Source organism: Dipodomys ordii, unplaced genomic scaffold (assembly GCF_000151885.1).
Source record: "Dipodomys ordii isolate 6190 unplaced genomic scaffold, Dord_2.0 Scaffold124, whole genome shotgun sequence".
NCBI classification, from domain to species: Eukaryota; Metazoa; Chordata; class Mammalia; order Rodentia; family Heteromyidae; genus Dipodomys; species Dipodomys ordii.
In genome coordinates this window covers 3569870-3586211 of record NW_012267340.1, presented here as the reverse complement: position 1 = coordinate 3586211, position 16342 = coordinate 3569870, and the positions used below count along the sequence as shown (strand labels likewise).

Sequence of the window (16342 nt, the reverse complement as noted above, 5' to 3'; positions counted from 1 at the left end):
AGCAGGCCGCACGTCGCGGCCTAGCGGGACCCGGGAGAGTGAGCGCGACCCCGGGCCTCGCGTAGGTGGCCTGGCCGAGGGAGGAGGATGGGGGGTGGGGAATGGGGGGTGACGGGGAGAGGATAGGGTGGGAACTTGTGGAGGCCGAGGACAAAATGGGCGCCGGGCCGCCTCACGTCGCTCACACGCCCCGCCGGCGGCCGTTTCCGGTCCTGCACTGCTTGGGGGAGGCGGGGCGGGAACTCGAGGGGTTCGGAGGGGCCGAGTCCCTCCACCCCGATCTTGCAAGGCTGGGGTAATCCCTGGGATGGGGGGGGCGATCGGAAACCACCTTAGCCCAGCTATGGGGTTTCTTTGCGGCCGGGTCTTTGAGGACGGGGATTTGGGGTTGCTGTGCGGGGGGGGGGGGGAGGCGGTGTTGATTCCAGGAAAACCAGCCAAAGCCCTTTTTGTACCCTCGCTGCTGTCAGGTAGAAAGCGGGGTGACCTCCTCCGTCACTCACCCTGATGGGAATCAGCGGCTCCGTGTGCATAGCATAGGACCGAGGGGTCTGAAGTTTTGACGGTGCCTCGGTTACCAAGCTAGACTTGGCTACAGCCATTTTGCTGAACCACAGCCCCGTTAGATGACCTTCCTTCCCAGTTAATTTGGAAAATGACAGCAAATTGGGAGGGGGGGGATGCTTTTTTTCCATGCACGTGTCCGAACTGGAGCTTGAACTCAGGGCCTGGGCGTTGTCCCTTAGCTTTTTTTTTTTTTTCTTTTGCTGAAGGTTGTGGCACTCTACCACTTGAGCCATTTTTTCCAGCTTAAAAGTTGGTTCACTGGAGATAGAGTCTTTTTCTTTTCTTTTTTTTTTTCTGCTCTCAGCTGACTTGATCCTCAGATCTCAGTTTCCTGAGTAGGTAGCATTACAGGTGTGAGCCACCAGCACCCAGCTTCGCTTTTAACTTTAAGAGAAAACGTTAGAAAAAGACAGACAGTAGCCATCTGGGTCCTTCAAAATAAGAGAATTCGCTTAAGATCAAGCAGCTTGTCCTACATGTAAAATGAGGAGTGAGTAATCTTGAAAAGTCCTGCCAGTTCTATTTTAACGTAATATTTAAATTCATTTATGCAGACTGTTTTAACATTCTGCTGTGGTCTAAGCATTGCAGAAATGCACAGGCAATTACATTGGCTACATTACTAGTTGAAGATACTTCTTTATATGTATGTCAAAGTTTATAGACAGTAATCTTTAGAATGTTCTTTACAAGGTACTAAATTTATTCCTTAGTACAATTGGGAAGGCTGGAAGTTGAGAAATCTATTTTTTACTTTAGTAATAACTGCAGAGGAAAAGGAGAGCTGACTTGATAGTCTTGTTTTCCTGGACCACTACTACACGTACAGGTGTCCTGAGGGTTAACCTAGGGCTGTTTTAGAGAACCAAGAGTACCCTTTCATGAAAGCATGTAATCTTAGGCAAGAATTTTCTGAACATAGAACCTGAGTTGTTTTCCTGATGATAAAAATTACTTTCATTTATTTAAGGATATACTTATCAAAATCTTGGGAAGCTTTTCTTAGTAGCCTGGAGGCTCTGTTGTTAAATCGGAACATTTGAAAACCACTTGTACTGGACCTTGAGTCTGGGCAACACACTCACATGCATAACTCGTGCTTGCTTTAAGACACCCTTTGATCCCATTATGCTTTTGCCAGAGTTAATAGTTTGTAAAGCTATTGGTTAGGCTGAGTTATAGAGCATGGCAGACAGTAAAAGAATGCAAATAGAGTTTAGTTTTAGCTGAATCTCTTAATGATATGACATGTTTTTTGTTTTTGGTCGGTTGTGGGGGCTGAACTGTGCCCAGCTGCTGTCCCTCAGCTCTTCAGCTCAAGGCTAGCGCCCTACCGCTTGAGCCACAATGCCCACTTCCGGCTTTTTTCTACTTATGTGGTGCTGAGGAATCGAACCCAGGGCCTCAATGCATGCAAGGCAAGCGCTCTCCCACTAAGCCAACTTCCCAGCCCTATGAAATGTTTTTAATATTTTGAGAGAATTATGCATTGTGTAGTGTGGTTCTGTGGGCTATCTTTGTCTACCATGAAGCTATTCCTTTTTGTTTTCCCTATTTGAGGGAGAGATGATCTCAAATGGGATAATAAGAAAACTGTGTAGTAATTAATTTAGTAAGAAACTTCCACATAGTTAATACTAATTTTTATTTTCTTTGATCATTAGCTTGCTTGCTTCCTTGTCAGAAAAGAGCAAAAATAGAATTCTTGAAAGTGTGTGTATGTATATATATGTATTTTTTGTTTTGTTTTATCAGTTGTGGGGCTTGAACTCTTGGCCTGGGTGCTGTCTCTTCAGCTCAAGGCTAACATTCTACCACTTTAGCCACAGTGCCACTTCTGGTTTTCTGGTGCTTTATTGGAGATAAGAGTCTCATGGATTTTCCTGCCCCAGCTGGCTTTGCACCATGGTCCTCAAATCTCAGCCTTCTGAGTAACTAGGATTTATAGGCGTGAGGTCACCAGCACCCAGCTGAAAGTATTTTTTTTTCAACCTTATCTCCTTGATTTTTACTTTCCCATGTCTTAGACCACTTGAGCTGCTACACAATATGCAGTAAGTCAAGTGGTTCATAGACAATTCAGTATTTTCTGGAACCTCCATAGTTCAGTATAAAGGTGCTGGCAGGTGCAGAGGTTAGTAAGGATCTGTTTGCTCAAATTGAACCTTCTCACCATCCTCATGTCACACAGGGGCTCCAGATTGAGCACTTGGTGCCCTTAATCATTAGGCATCTTGGGGACTTTACAGGACAGAACTGTTCACTTTCTACCTGCCTTGCATAGAGTTCTACATGCAACGGTAATAGTGACTATGAGGCACTAAGGAGTAATATGTATGCTTATATCCATCAGCAAATTTATTTCAGTCTTAGTGTTTTAGAAAAACATTGGCTGGGTTTTAAAAGAATCAGAGTTTGAAAGGTAGGATATATGTCAAATAATCTAGTGACACAAGTCATCCATAAGCATGGGAGTCTTACTGTAGCTTTGCCAGTAATTTTCTTACCAGCAGATACTATTTGAAATCTCGAACTGATTTTTATTACTGGGTAGATATGAAGCTTCAATTCCCTTTAGCAATTTATATGGTACGTCAGGGAAACTTAAAAATATCTAAAAAAAAAAAGTCTAAAATCATTACTAGTTTTGAATTTGAGTAAGAGCCTGCGCAGGTGAGGACACTAGGCATAGGTACTGACTGCCAATCTGCTGCAGATGTGGGGGTACCGTGGGAGCCATCCTGACATGTCCACTGGAAGTTGTGAAGACACGACTGCAGTCATCCGCCGTGACACTCTATATCTCTGAAGTCCAGCTGAACACCATGGCTGGAGCCAGTGTCAACCGAGTGGTGTCTCCCGGACCTCTCCATTGCCTGAAGTAAGGCAGAGCACTCCTTGGTTTCGCGAAGTTACCTCCATAATGTCCACATGCTTGTTTATGCCAGCCACCTTTTAAAAGGTTCTTTGCAAGTACTCACACAAGTATTATACACCTAATGATAGACCGTGATTTTTATGTAATCTAAACAAAAATTCTCCAAATTTTTAAATATTATCCAGTATGTGTGTGTTTGTTGTTGTTTTGGGGCTTGGACTCGGGTTGGGCACTATCCCTGAGCTCTTTTGCTCAAGGCTAGTGCTTTGAGCCACAGCCCAACTTCTGGTTTCCTAGTGATTATTTGGGGGTAAGAGTCTCATAGACTTTCCTGCCTAAGCTGGCTTTGAGCTATGATCCTCAGATCTCAGCTTCCTGAGTAGCTAGGATTACAGGTAGGAGCCACCAACACCTGTCTGTGTTTGACATTTTTTGATGGCTTGAAAAGATACGCTTTTATATTTTATATTTGTGTTGTAATTTCAAAGCTATTAGATTCACTTTTTATTACTAGTTTTACCAGTTTACAAGTTCAGACTTGTATCTGTTTTATCAGCTTACTTGGGACTGGATCTATTTGAACTTAGTTCAATAGTATTTATTTTGTAGCAAATAAACTCTTGCAGTATGTTTACTCTCACACCACAGGATTTCATCACATGTTGCCTTTTCAAACTGGTTACTACCTAAGTAAATGAATAGATGAAACAAATTGTTAACAATTGTGAATTCAAATATCATAGTTGTAAATACTTCTATCTAGTTAATAATAGGAAATGTAACTTAATAGCCTGATTTTGATATTGATTACCACCAAACAAGGTCTCTTGATACATTTTTTTGCTTTCTTTTTCAATAGTTTTGCTTTCCCTTTGCATGTTTTTCACAAGTTTGTTCATCTCAGTTTCATATTCCTCAGTTCTTCAGGCCCTTTTTAAAGCTCCATACATACTGATTTATTTAATTAACCCTTATGATACCCAATAAGAAAGCAGCACAGCTGAAAGTTGCTTAGTGAACTCACCATTATCAGCAGAGTTCATTGAACTATGAAGTGACCAACTTCATAGTGAAAAATTTAGCCCTAACTCTGGCTTTTAATTGACTACTATGTTTAATTACTTTTATGATTTTTTTGGGGGGGTGGGGGGGTCCGGTCGTGGGGCCTGAACTCTGGGCCTGGGTGCTGTCCCTCAGCTCTTCAGCTCAAGGCTAGCTCGCTACCACTTGAACCATAGCACCACTTCCAGCCTTTTTTTTTTTTTTTCTGCTTATGTGGTGCTGAGGAATCGAACCCAGGGCCTCATGCATGCAAGGCAAGCACTCTACCACTGAGCCACCTTCCCAGCCCCATGATCTTTTTAAAGTATATAGATGCTTGAGAATCATTTGACCTACCTGATTTGGTGTTTTTGCCTATAGAACTTAATTGAATTACTAGCTCTCAGGCAGTCTTTTATGCCTTTCACATACCTCTGTACTTTTTTCTTCCAAAGATGCATTTACTTGTTAATATGCTCTGGTGAATTGCTTGTTTCAATATAATTCTGGTTTGTTTGTTGGGGAGAAGAGGGTTCCCCATAATTGAACAGGGAATTTCTCAATGGCTGGGGCCTTTCCTGTCTCTTTCCTTTGCCTAGCTATAAAGAGCTCTTCGTACAATAAGTTCTAGGTAAACTAAGTGTAGAGAGAAATGATGAGCAAACAGTATAGTACCCTCACAAATGTGAGGTGCCTCCTTTTTGCTGAACCATTCCCTTACCATGGTTAGATGTCATAACTACAGTGCCCAGACTGTCCTGCAGTACGGAGTAAAACCTAGTGACTTAGTGGTAGAGTGTTTGCTTTCTGTGACCTGAGTCCCTCATGATTCGCAACTCTGCCAGAAAATGGAGACCTTAATACTAGAACAGAACTAATGTTTGTAACTAAGGAGTTGAGAAACTAAATTGTCCGATAAAGACAATAAAATTGCAGGAATTAGAGATTGGAGTGGGATAATCAGACAGATGTCTTGGTTGAAGTCTGTATAATCTAATGTTAATTTTTTTATCTTTCAGGGTGATCTTGGAAAAAGAAGGGCCTCGTTCCTTGTTTAGAGGATTAGGCCCCAATTTAGTGGGGGTGGCCCCTTCCAGGTAAAAACAAAAATAGATTAAGTAAAATAATGGCACTGTCATCTTACTTCAAAACACCGGCACTTACTCATTTATGTACCGTGAAATTTAAGGTTTTAGGTGCTATCCAGAAGATATTTACAAGGAATGCTTGTTGGTAGGAAGTGGCATCAGATGTTTTGAAAGTAGCATCAGAAACTAACAGTTGTTCCATAATTATAAGAAGGAGGTATAATATTTGCATTAAATATTTGACAGTCTTGGACTGGCGAAAAATAAAAAAGTGTAGAATGATATAGCTAGTAATTTAGGAAACACTCTATTGGGGCTGGGAATGTGCTTGCCTTACCTGCATGAAGCCCTGGATTCAGTCCCTAACACACACACACACACATTCTCTCTCTCTCTCTCTTTCTCACACACACACACACACACACAAAGAAAAGCAAGGAAAAGAACACTGAACTCGGGCTGGGAAGGTGGCTCAGTGGTAGAGCACTTGCCTTGCATGCATGAGGCCCTGGGTTCAATTCCTCAGACCACATAAGCAAAAAGGAAAAAAGCCAGAAGTGGCGCTGTGGCTCAAGTGGTAGAGCGCTAGCCTTGAGCTGAAGAGCCAAGGGACAGCGCCCAGGCCCAGAGTTCAGGCCCCATGACTGGACCCCCGCCCCCAAAAAAAAAAAAGAACACTGAACTCCTCTGTGCAGTACAGATTAGAATATACCACACCATCTTGATTGTTTAGCTTGTACTTGGATTCAATCCATCAGCTCTACCTCCTTCTTTCCCAAATTAGAGATTCACATGTTCTCATAGGGCATTGATTTAGTTAGCTTAGATGTACTTTAGCATTGCATAGATTTCAACAGCCTTACTCACTAATGGGATTTTCCAGTCATCAATATCTGTACAATCTTTCTGTCCTGAACTTGGAGTCTGGGGCTGTCCTTAAACTTCTTTGGCTCAAGGCTAGCACTCTACCACTTAGCTACAATACCATTTCCAGACTTTTTCTGAGTAGTTTATTAGAGGTAAGAGTCTCACAGACTTCTGCCAGGGCTGGCTTTAAATCATGATCCTCAGATCTCAGCCTCCAGAGTAGCTAGGATTACAGGCCTGAGCCTCTAGCACCTGGCTCTGTGAGACTTGTCAGATAACCAGAAGTAGACTTGTGGCTTAAAGTGTTAACCTTGGGTGAAAGAGCTCAGGGACAATGCCCAAGCCCTGAGTTCAAGCCCCACAATCTACAAGAAAGAAAAAAATACTGTTTGAAAGTAGATGCTAGAAATTTCATATTTGAGTATGTCTTTTTAAATCATTAAATGGAAAGGGCTAAGACCTTGTTATTAAGTTCATTCTAAAATTATAAAGATTGCTGGGTGCTGATGGCTCACACTTGTAATCCTAGCTACTCAGCATGCTGAGATAGAAGGATTGCAGTTCAAAGCCAGCCCAGGCAGAAAACTCCCCTTGAGACTCTTACTTCTAATTAACCACTCAAAAACTGGAAGGAGAGCTATGGCTCCAAGTGTTATAATGCTAACCTGGAGCAAAAAAAGCCCATGGACAGTACCCAGGTTCTGAATTCAAGCCCTATGACCAGTTGGTCTTTTTTTAATTGTGAAGATGAATTTACATTTTATAAGTTGAGCAAACATACTTACTAAAGTCAATTTAAATCTTTATTTTAGAGCAATATACTTTGCTGCTTATTCAAACTGCAAGGAAAAGTTGAATGGTGTGTTTGATCCCGACTCTACCCAAGTACACATGATATCAGCCGCAATGGCAGGTATGAATGTATGATACTAAAAAACAAGGAACTTTCTAAAACCTAGATACTTAATGCTGAAACATGTTGAGTTTATAATGAAAAGTTAAAGTGATTGATGTACATTTTATTGGTTGGCATCTTTAATGGTTAATTTATATTTATTGGAATAGAACAGATTTGATTAGGTGTATGTAAAATCTTTTGTTGATCTGCAGTTTTGTAATTAAGAATTTACGTGATAGGATACAGATAATATATTTCTGTTGCCTTGTATCATGCAGTGAATACTTTGATTTAAGTATTAAGAATACAGCCATAATCGTACTGTAATGGAACTGTAATTTACTTTTCTCTCCTCAATTTCTGTTAGTGCCTTTTCCCTTTTAGCTGCATATTTTGGCTTCTGTCTGAAATGTGCTGGCATTTCTTGGTAAAGTATTCATTTTGTGCTCCAATGCTGAAACTTTTGTAAGTGATACATTATCGATAACTAAAACCATAATGTGTGTACTTTCAAGAATACGTACATCATTCCACATAAGTCGGACTAGATGGTATCTGAAATGTCAACCCTGGCTACACACACACACACAGATAAAAATGCTTCCAGGATCTCTTCTGTCATCATCGATGAGTCAGTATCATTGAATTAATGCTTCTGCACCACTTTACGCTAAACTTGAGATCTGTTTGACAGGTCTGGTTCTGGAATCATTTGCTGCCATGCATACTCAAAAAAACATGCACTTGGGTTCTCAGTAGAAAATTCCCATTTTCTGAGATTTGAAGTTATACTGAGAAAAATTAGAGCCATTTTTATTGGCTACTTATCAGTAAACTGAGTATCAGTTACACGTTTGGTAATGAGTACCTTAAACTGTTAGCCGTTTTCTGTTTAGAGGTAAATTGGGTTTGTTGGAACCACATATTTACCCCAACTAAGTATAAGTTGGAAATACTCATTTCTGAGCGGTGACAACCTTCACATAAACATACACGTCTAGCATATATCTTCTACGTTGTTTTCAAGGCTTTTTATATTTAGCGATTGTTGACTGACCGACTGAAGTTTTGAAGCCGGAAGGAACAACAACATTTAAAGTCAAGATGGTGAGAATTCTCACTTTCCAATAAGGAACTCTTGAGCAAGTTAGGTAATTTATGTTACCTTTTCTGTGCAGTTATTTGGATTTTGAAAATTGATTCATTTAGAGGTAGAGACCATCTGTCAAAACAGAAGTTTACTATAGACGATCCCCAGAGAGTGAAATGGGGAAAGTGGACAGGGAACAGACCAATAACCACATAACCACAGCACTAGGTCTTACTACATTTTGGTTGTTGATCCCAGAAAATTAAAGAAATACTGATGTTGCTTCCTTTGAAAGAACCAACATTAAGAAAGCATATTACTGGTCTTTTTACGTTAAAAAAAATTACTGTATATTAGAGTTTCAGAATACTTTAATTCTTTTTGGAACATCTTATTTTTTTTATTTATTTATTTTGGGGTCCGGTCATGGGGCCTGAACTCTGGGCCTGGGCGCTGTCCCTCAGCTCTTCAGCTCAAGTCTAGCGCTCTACCACTTGAGCCACAGCGCCACTTCCGGCTTTTTTTTTCCATTTTGCTTATGTGGTGCTGAGGAATCGAACCCAGGGCCTCAGGCATGCAAGGCAAGCCCTCTACCACTGAGCCATCTTCCCAGCCCCATCTTATTTCTTTAGAATAAGACTATATTACTCTTATTTGTATCACACTGCAAAGGAATTCAGTAAATTGTCACTTTTTACTTCTTTGCCCAAATGTATACAAATGTCAGCCCAGTTTTTATGTGTGCATCGATACTGTTTCACAACATGGTTCCATGCATCTTGAATTGTTCTTCTTATGTTTGTTCACAGATGATTGCGCTGTACACTTAACTGTAACTTGGACATGTTTCCTTGGTTTGTTTGCAGTCGCATTGTTCTGAGAATTGTGCTTTCACAGCTTCCTTGCACTATTTATGAGCATTAACACTTAGCATGGCAGTTATACATGACCACGGGACTAAATATGAATGGCGTGGGGGGGGGTAATTAGGTGCTTTGAGATGATCCTATGAAAAATCATTTTTAACTGGTTATTCAAGGGGAAAAAATGCTAACCTTGTCGCTTTATTATAAAAAAGTATATTTAACTTAAGCAGCTGGCAATATTGCTTCAGCATTTTTGCTGTACCAACCAGCACACTCTTATAAGGGTTAGATAAGGGTAGTGTGTGCATAATGTTTATCGCAAGGACCTCTCAGATTAATAAGGACAGTTTAAGTAGGTCTTCGGTATTTTACCTGCCTTTTTTTCCCTTACAATGGATGTTCCCTTCCAGCTGACTAGTTGTTGAGGATGCCTTATTTTGTGTCTGTTTCATTTAAATGAATTGAGTATCCCTTTATGTACACTTAGGCACAGATGTGTGCATATATACATATATATATGCCAGAAGTTGTATTGTGTTTTTATAAGGTAATTTCCAGTTTTAAGTTTTTCTCTGGCATATGCAAACGTTTTTATATGTAGTGGTATAGAAGTAAGGGAGGGAAGTGGATTTGGATTTTTTTAATAAGTATTTGTGAAGTTAGTGATCCATTTTTTAATTTATAAATAATGTAAGCTTTTATGTTCTCATAAATAACTTAGTGCATTTTATTTTATAGCATACATGTTTCAAGATTTTTGTATTTGGGCTGGGATGTAGCTCAGTGGCAAAGCGCTTGCCTAGCAAGCGCAACGTCCTGGGTTCGATCCCCAGTGCCAAAAAAAGAAAAGACAAAAAAAAAAAAGATTTTTGTATTTGACTTTTAGTTCATTATTAAGGGCCAAGTGTTTACTCAAATAATACAAATTTTTATCTTGCCTATTTAAAACTTTTTAACAATATTTTATCTGTCCTGGCAGTCTATTCAGCCAGATGGGTGGTTGGGCAGCTTCTTTGTGTGTTTATTTGTAAACCTTCTTCCTGTTTTCTGTTTTGTAGAACACAAGAAATTAAGTTCAAAATAATCCTAAATAGACCCTAAGTATGGATGTGCAATATTACTGACTAGAATGCAAAAAGTTAAAGGTACTTTTGTAGCAACACATGCTTACTATCTTTTATTTAAACATGAATACTTCCAGACTCGGATATTTTTGGGGGCTTTTAAAATTTGTACCAAACAGACTGACGGTTAAAAAGAAAATGTGTTTTTCCTGATAGACTACAATGTGCTTTTAGCTCTTTAAACATAGTAGATAATTATGACAGGAAAATGGGATATGGTAATTCCATAAATTATTTTAGAGCCCCCTTGACAAGGTTAGCATTTTTTTTCTTGTAAGACAAAACTGGTCTCCTTTCAGGTAAGTATTCGGACTCTGAAACTGCAGCAGATGGTGAGATTTTCGATTCTTGGCACATTAAAAATAATTTTTAATGGCCCATTCTGATATTCCTTTCTTTTTCTTTTTAACTTGAAAATTTCAAAAAAAATAAAATAAAGTTAGATCTCACAGATATTTCTCAGATCCTTCCAATGGGATTCAATTTGTACACATGTTTCTGATGAGGTCACTGCTTGTTGTTATGATACAGAAAAGCCTGTGTCTATTTTAGGCATTTACTGTACATTTCTCCCGAGAAAAGAGTGAGATCGTGTCATCTCATGCTCCCCATCCGCAGGTCACTTCCTGTAGAAATATGGACTAACTTAAACCTCGTGAGTACTGATCTGAGCATCTCTTGCAGCCTCTAGTATAAGAAACACACCCTGGGATTTTATAAACTGTGGCATGAGTAGAAGGCGGGAAATGAATTTATTTCCTGAATTTGTAATGTGCGTTATTGAGTGTTTTAATTCTGATCCCTTTATGATCCTTCTAGAAGGAAGAATGGGGTGCTTTTCAGTCATCCTGTGAGCCTGGGGTCTTCAGTTTGGCCATAACAGCCTTGACCTCCAAAGAATCTGATAAGCAGTACATTTGCATAGTTGTAAATGGTATCACAGCATCCTCCGATTTTTACAATAGCTCTGTTGCTCAGCGTAACATCTAAAAGTCTAATACAGCTTTCCATTCTTGTCAGTTGATACATAGCTTTCTACTCTTTGTAGAAAATACCAATCTTAATATCACTCCTTTCTAAATAAATACAGGATATAACCTACAGAGTCTTAGTAGCTATTGTAGTTTTGGTAGCTGTTGTAGTTTTAATTACTTTGGAAACAGTTTCAATACTTACCTCTCAGGAAGGAGGGTTTTGTTCTTACAGAAGCTAATTGAAATAAAATGCCGAAAGTGCAGTACTACAGGTATCATTCCCTTAATAAGATAGACATTTTCGGCAAGTCCTGTGGGTGATATTTATCTGGTTCTTAAAACTCCACTATTAAGTGGAGTTTTGTATGAAGAAAAACTACATTTAAAATAAAAATTTAAGCTCTCTGACACACTAACAATAACTTCTAACAGTATGGCTGTAAGGGCACTTTGCTTTAACTCACTTTGGAATGCTAGTCCCTCTTAACTTAGAAATTATCCCTTGTGTAGTTTTCAACTTGTCTTAACATTTTAAGTGTTCTAAATATTAATATAAATTAGAATATTAACAAAATACATCATAAAGCTAAAAGGCAAAGCAAGAAGTAATAAGCGATTTCCAAACTTCAGGAACATCATTGTCAGTATCTCAATGTGTCTCAGACATAGTAATTCCAGGTTTAGGTAGATTTGGGGGAGGAGTGTTCCATTTCATTTCCAGAATAAATAAGTTGTGTTTTTCTAGATTTAGCCTAGAATGTCTGCTTAGTTTATTAAAGTATAAGAGAAAGTGATACCATAGAACTGAGCAGAATTCTAACTCATAAAGGATTGATAGCTAAAAAAGCCATAGCTTAAGAATAGATTCTTTAGCTGCCCTAATACACTGATACACTAGTGTCTGTATTAAGTCATTCTAATTTGGGGGAGAGTTAAGCCAAAGCAGAGTAAGCACAAATTACTAATAATAAACATAATAACATTTTCTCACTTTGCTATTTTATTTATTCATTTTTGCCAGTTCTGGAGCTTGAACTCAGAGCCTGGGCACTGTCCCTGCACCTCTTTGTGCCCTAGGCTCAAAGCTAGTGCTCTTACCACGTGAGCCACAGCGCCACTTTGGCTTTTTCTGTCTATGTGGTACTGAGGAATAGAGCCAAGGGCTTCATGTGTGCTAGGCAAGCACTCTATCACTAAGCCACCTTCCCAGCTCTCACTTAGCTAAATTTTAATGCAATCTGTGGCATGTTGTCCCTGGAAATGAATTTTAGTGAAGTGAGAATACCTGTTGTTTACATCCCAGTATTTATTAATAGCACAGATACTAATTTAAATTATTTGTTCCTAGTAATAATATTTGTTTGGTTTCTCTCTGCTTAAGATAGAGGGATTTTATGACTTTGAAGAGTATCATGGGCAGAAACTTGGATACTAAGTATTTTATAGAAGAGATTTTATTTTAAAAAATAATTTTCAAAAAATTTTTTTCATCTCTGATCTTTTCAAATGAAGTAAAATAAGAGTTTTTCCTTAGATAAGCTTTTTTTTTTAAGTTGGATATAAGGTTGCTTTGTTTTCTAAGGTTTAGTAAGAAGCAAATTAATTTTCTTAATTTAAAATTTATACAGAATGATAAGAATCATTGAGAAAATGCAGAATTATTTTATTGGCTTTATGCCACTTAGGGGTTTTTTTTGTTTTTGTCTTTTTTTGTCCCCCGTCTGTCTTACCATAGACACATTTAGCTAAATAAGTGGTCCAGCATTTCCGTGGCATTTGTAATGCCCTGTGTTTGGTACTCAGCACCAAATGAAAAATCATTAAATTGGGGATTGACTATATCTGTTTCCTTAAGATAAAATTTGAGTAGGAAAAAAAAGTATAACTTTGTTTTCAATAATCTAGGCCACGTAAGACAGATATTTAAACTAGTCATTGTTTCGATTTTGCTTTTCTTTCCTTTGACCAAGACTGTTCTTGAAAAGAACCTCTTACTGAAGAAGAAAAAAAACTGTTCCCTGACAATTCTGTTAAACATCCAAACTTTGTTATTTTAGTATTAGTTCATACTTCCAAAATTATCAATCCCATTCTAGCTTATACTTATGTATGTAGTATTAAAAACACTTGAGAAATGGAAGTTTTATAATCTTTACAAATTTATTACAGGAGTTATTAAACTAAAATTTCCCATTTATCTTGCTCTCTAAATAGGTTTTATTAGTGTATCCCTTTCTGTAACACAAGGCAATTTCTCTATCAAAAGGGAGTAAAATTAGGCTTAGCTAATTATCAGATATCATACAAGGGACACAAACCTTGTGAGATCAGATTTGGCTTTGAAAACAATTTTGTTAAAATAATTTTGCCTGCCAGGCGCCGGTGGCTCACACCTGTCATCCTAGCTACTCAGGAGACTGAGATCTGAGGATCATAGTTCAAAGCCAGCCTAGGCAGAAAAGTCCGTGAAACTCTTATCTCCAGTAAACCACTAGAAAACCAGAAGTGGAGCTGTGGCTCAAGTGGTAGAGTGCTAGCCTTGAGCTGAAGAGCTGCAGGACAGCGCCCAGGCCCAGAGTTCAAGCCCCATGACTGACAAAAAAAAAAACATCATTTTGCCTATGTAGATGTAAGCCATTTTGAAGCCAAGAAAGTTTTACGATTGGTTTCACGTAATGTACAGATTTAAAAAGCAAATTATCTCCAAGTGCATCACAGCTATTTTGATCTGAAAATACTTTTAAGTGTGCTGGCTACAGTTTACCTTTCAAAAAAATAATGTGATTGACCTATTAGTATTCGATAGAAAGTAGTAAAAGTTAAGATCCTTAGACGTTTAGCTCTATGTTTTCACTGAATTTAAAGGTCAGTTGAAAAAAAAAAGTAGCTTTGATGTAAGTACTCTGTGGTTTGTGTGGCAGATCTAAATGTAAAAGCAAAGTATGAAAACCCTGCTTTGTATAGATGAAGCGCTCTCAAGTTCCCACCGCTAAGACCACACATTGTGTGCTGCCCTTTTCCCCAAAACTAGGAAAATGGCAAGTAAGATAGGCATGAACCCAGAAACATCTACTCCAAGACCTTAATTGACTACCTGAATTGAGCTATCTTGAGGGACCACCCTTGGGAGCGGTGATGTTAGAGAAATTAGAGCTGCCTCCTGCCCCGACTTTCTTTCATGCCTGTAGAAGAGCAAAGGAAGTTCCCGAGAGTAACATTTTGAACTTTTGAATCGTCCTATGTGTTCTTCACTTGGACAAAGAGTAGATGTCTCCTCTGGAACCCTAATAGAAGCCTTACTTCTGTGACGCCATTATGTTTACAAGAGAAAACATCCCCGAGGCCGCACACAATCTGCTCCATTTCACAGATGAAGACGTTAGTTAACACTGCTGGTTATGTAGAACTCCTTTTGAATGCAGTGATGGGTGATGCACCCCCAAAGAGCCGTCAGAGAACACATGCTTTCTTTTAGTCTAGAACCCACGGATTTTCTGCATGTTGTCTAGAGAAGTGGGTTCTAAATTCAGTGTAGAGAGTCAAGAACACCCTACAGGGATATTTTGTACAGGTTAGAATTGTACTTTATGTACCATGAGATTTTTGCTCTTAAAAGAATCACTTGGTTAAGGTTAGAAATTAAGTTATTTAGATTGGAGGTAAAGATAGATGTTCATGGATATATGCATTTTGTAAATAAAAGTAAAATATAATAGTTTAAATGTATAAATTTTCTTTAATATAGAAACTAATATGATTTAAAGAACCTTAGTAGCATGTTCTTCATGTTTTCTGGAATTCATTTTTAAACGTGTTTGTTTAGGTTTTACTGCGATCACTGCAACCAACCCCATCTGGCTAGTAAAAACTCGGTTACAGCTCGATGCAAGGTATGTTAAGTCTTAAAGTTGATTGGATCATCTTTCCCGTAACTCCAACACAAGCATCTCATATTCTTCCCTTTATTTGCTGCTGAATTTTTTTTCACCCTTGTTTTGCTTTATTTTGAAACTTGGGTCTGCCATCAGAAGAGAAGAATATACTATGTATATGTATTTTTTGTTTAGTTTTATCTTTTGCCCAGAAAGTGACACTTTGCCTGTACAGGTACTTACCTTTGATCTCTGAGCAGCTGACTAAGCCACATTGTCAGCTAGTATAGAGTGAAATCTTTGAGGATGATTGTTCAAATTCAGTGATCTTATGTGTAGAGAGAGCCCCGATCTGCAAGAAAACACTCAAATATGTGTAGACCTCATCTGTCCCTACCAATCTCAGTTATAAATAGTAATATTCATTCCACAAGGCTGTAGTGAGCACATACTACTGTGTACTAGAGATAGATTAGGAGTCGTTGGGGCCAACCTTAATGGAGTGTAGATGGAGTGGTTCTGAGCCCTTTTTTTTTTGGGGGGGGGAGTTGTTCAGTTGTTCAGCTTAAGGTGAGCACTCTACCACTTGAGCTACAGCACCACTTCCAGTTTTCTGGTGGTTTATTGGAGATAAGACTCGATCCTCAAATCTCAGCCTCCTGAGTAGCTAGGATTACAGGCGTGAGCCAATACTGAGCCCATTTTAGTCAGAGAAAGCATCCAGTGTAAACAAGAGAACCTGAGAATCTGAACTGAAGGACCTTCGGAATGAGACCAAAACTTAACTTGCGGGTTCAAAGTATCATGTGCCAGCCATGTTACAGTATCATAAAATGACCAAAATGATGTTTCAGGATCCTACAGGATTGCTGTACAGCGAATCCAGGAAATATGTGGCTTAAAATTGTTCAGTATGGCTGGGCACGTGGCTCACACCTGTAAACCTAGCTACTCGGGAGGCTGAGAGCTGAGGATCATTGTTCAAAGCCAGCCTGGGCAGAAAAGTCTAAGACTCTGATCTCCAATGAACCACTAGAAAAGTGGAAGTGGTGCTGTGGCTCAAGAGGTAGAGCGCTG

The 16342-nt window shown here is 39.0% G+C and overlaps 1 protein-coding gene across 1 annotated transcript in view; it reads left to right on the top strand.

Moving 5' to 3' along the window:
• Slc25a36 (solute carrier family 25 (pyrimidine nucleotide carrier), member 36) overlaps window positions 1–16342 on the top strand; it is a 21054-nt gene that overhangs the window by 334 nt on the left and 4378 nt on the right. The window contains exons 2-5 of the mRNA XM_013029924.1: window positions 3284–3448; window positions 5506–5583; window positions 7254–7354; window positions 15217–15283. Coding sequence (XP_012885378.1) covers window positions 3284–3448; window positions 5506–5583; window positions 7254–7354; window positions 15217–15283 — 411 coding nt within the window. The remainder of the gene's footprint in view (window positions 1–3283; window positions 3449–5505; window positions 5584–7253; window positions 7355–15216; window positions 15284–16342) is intronic.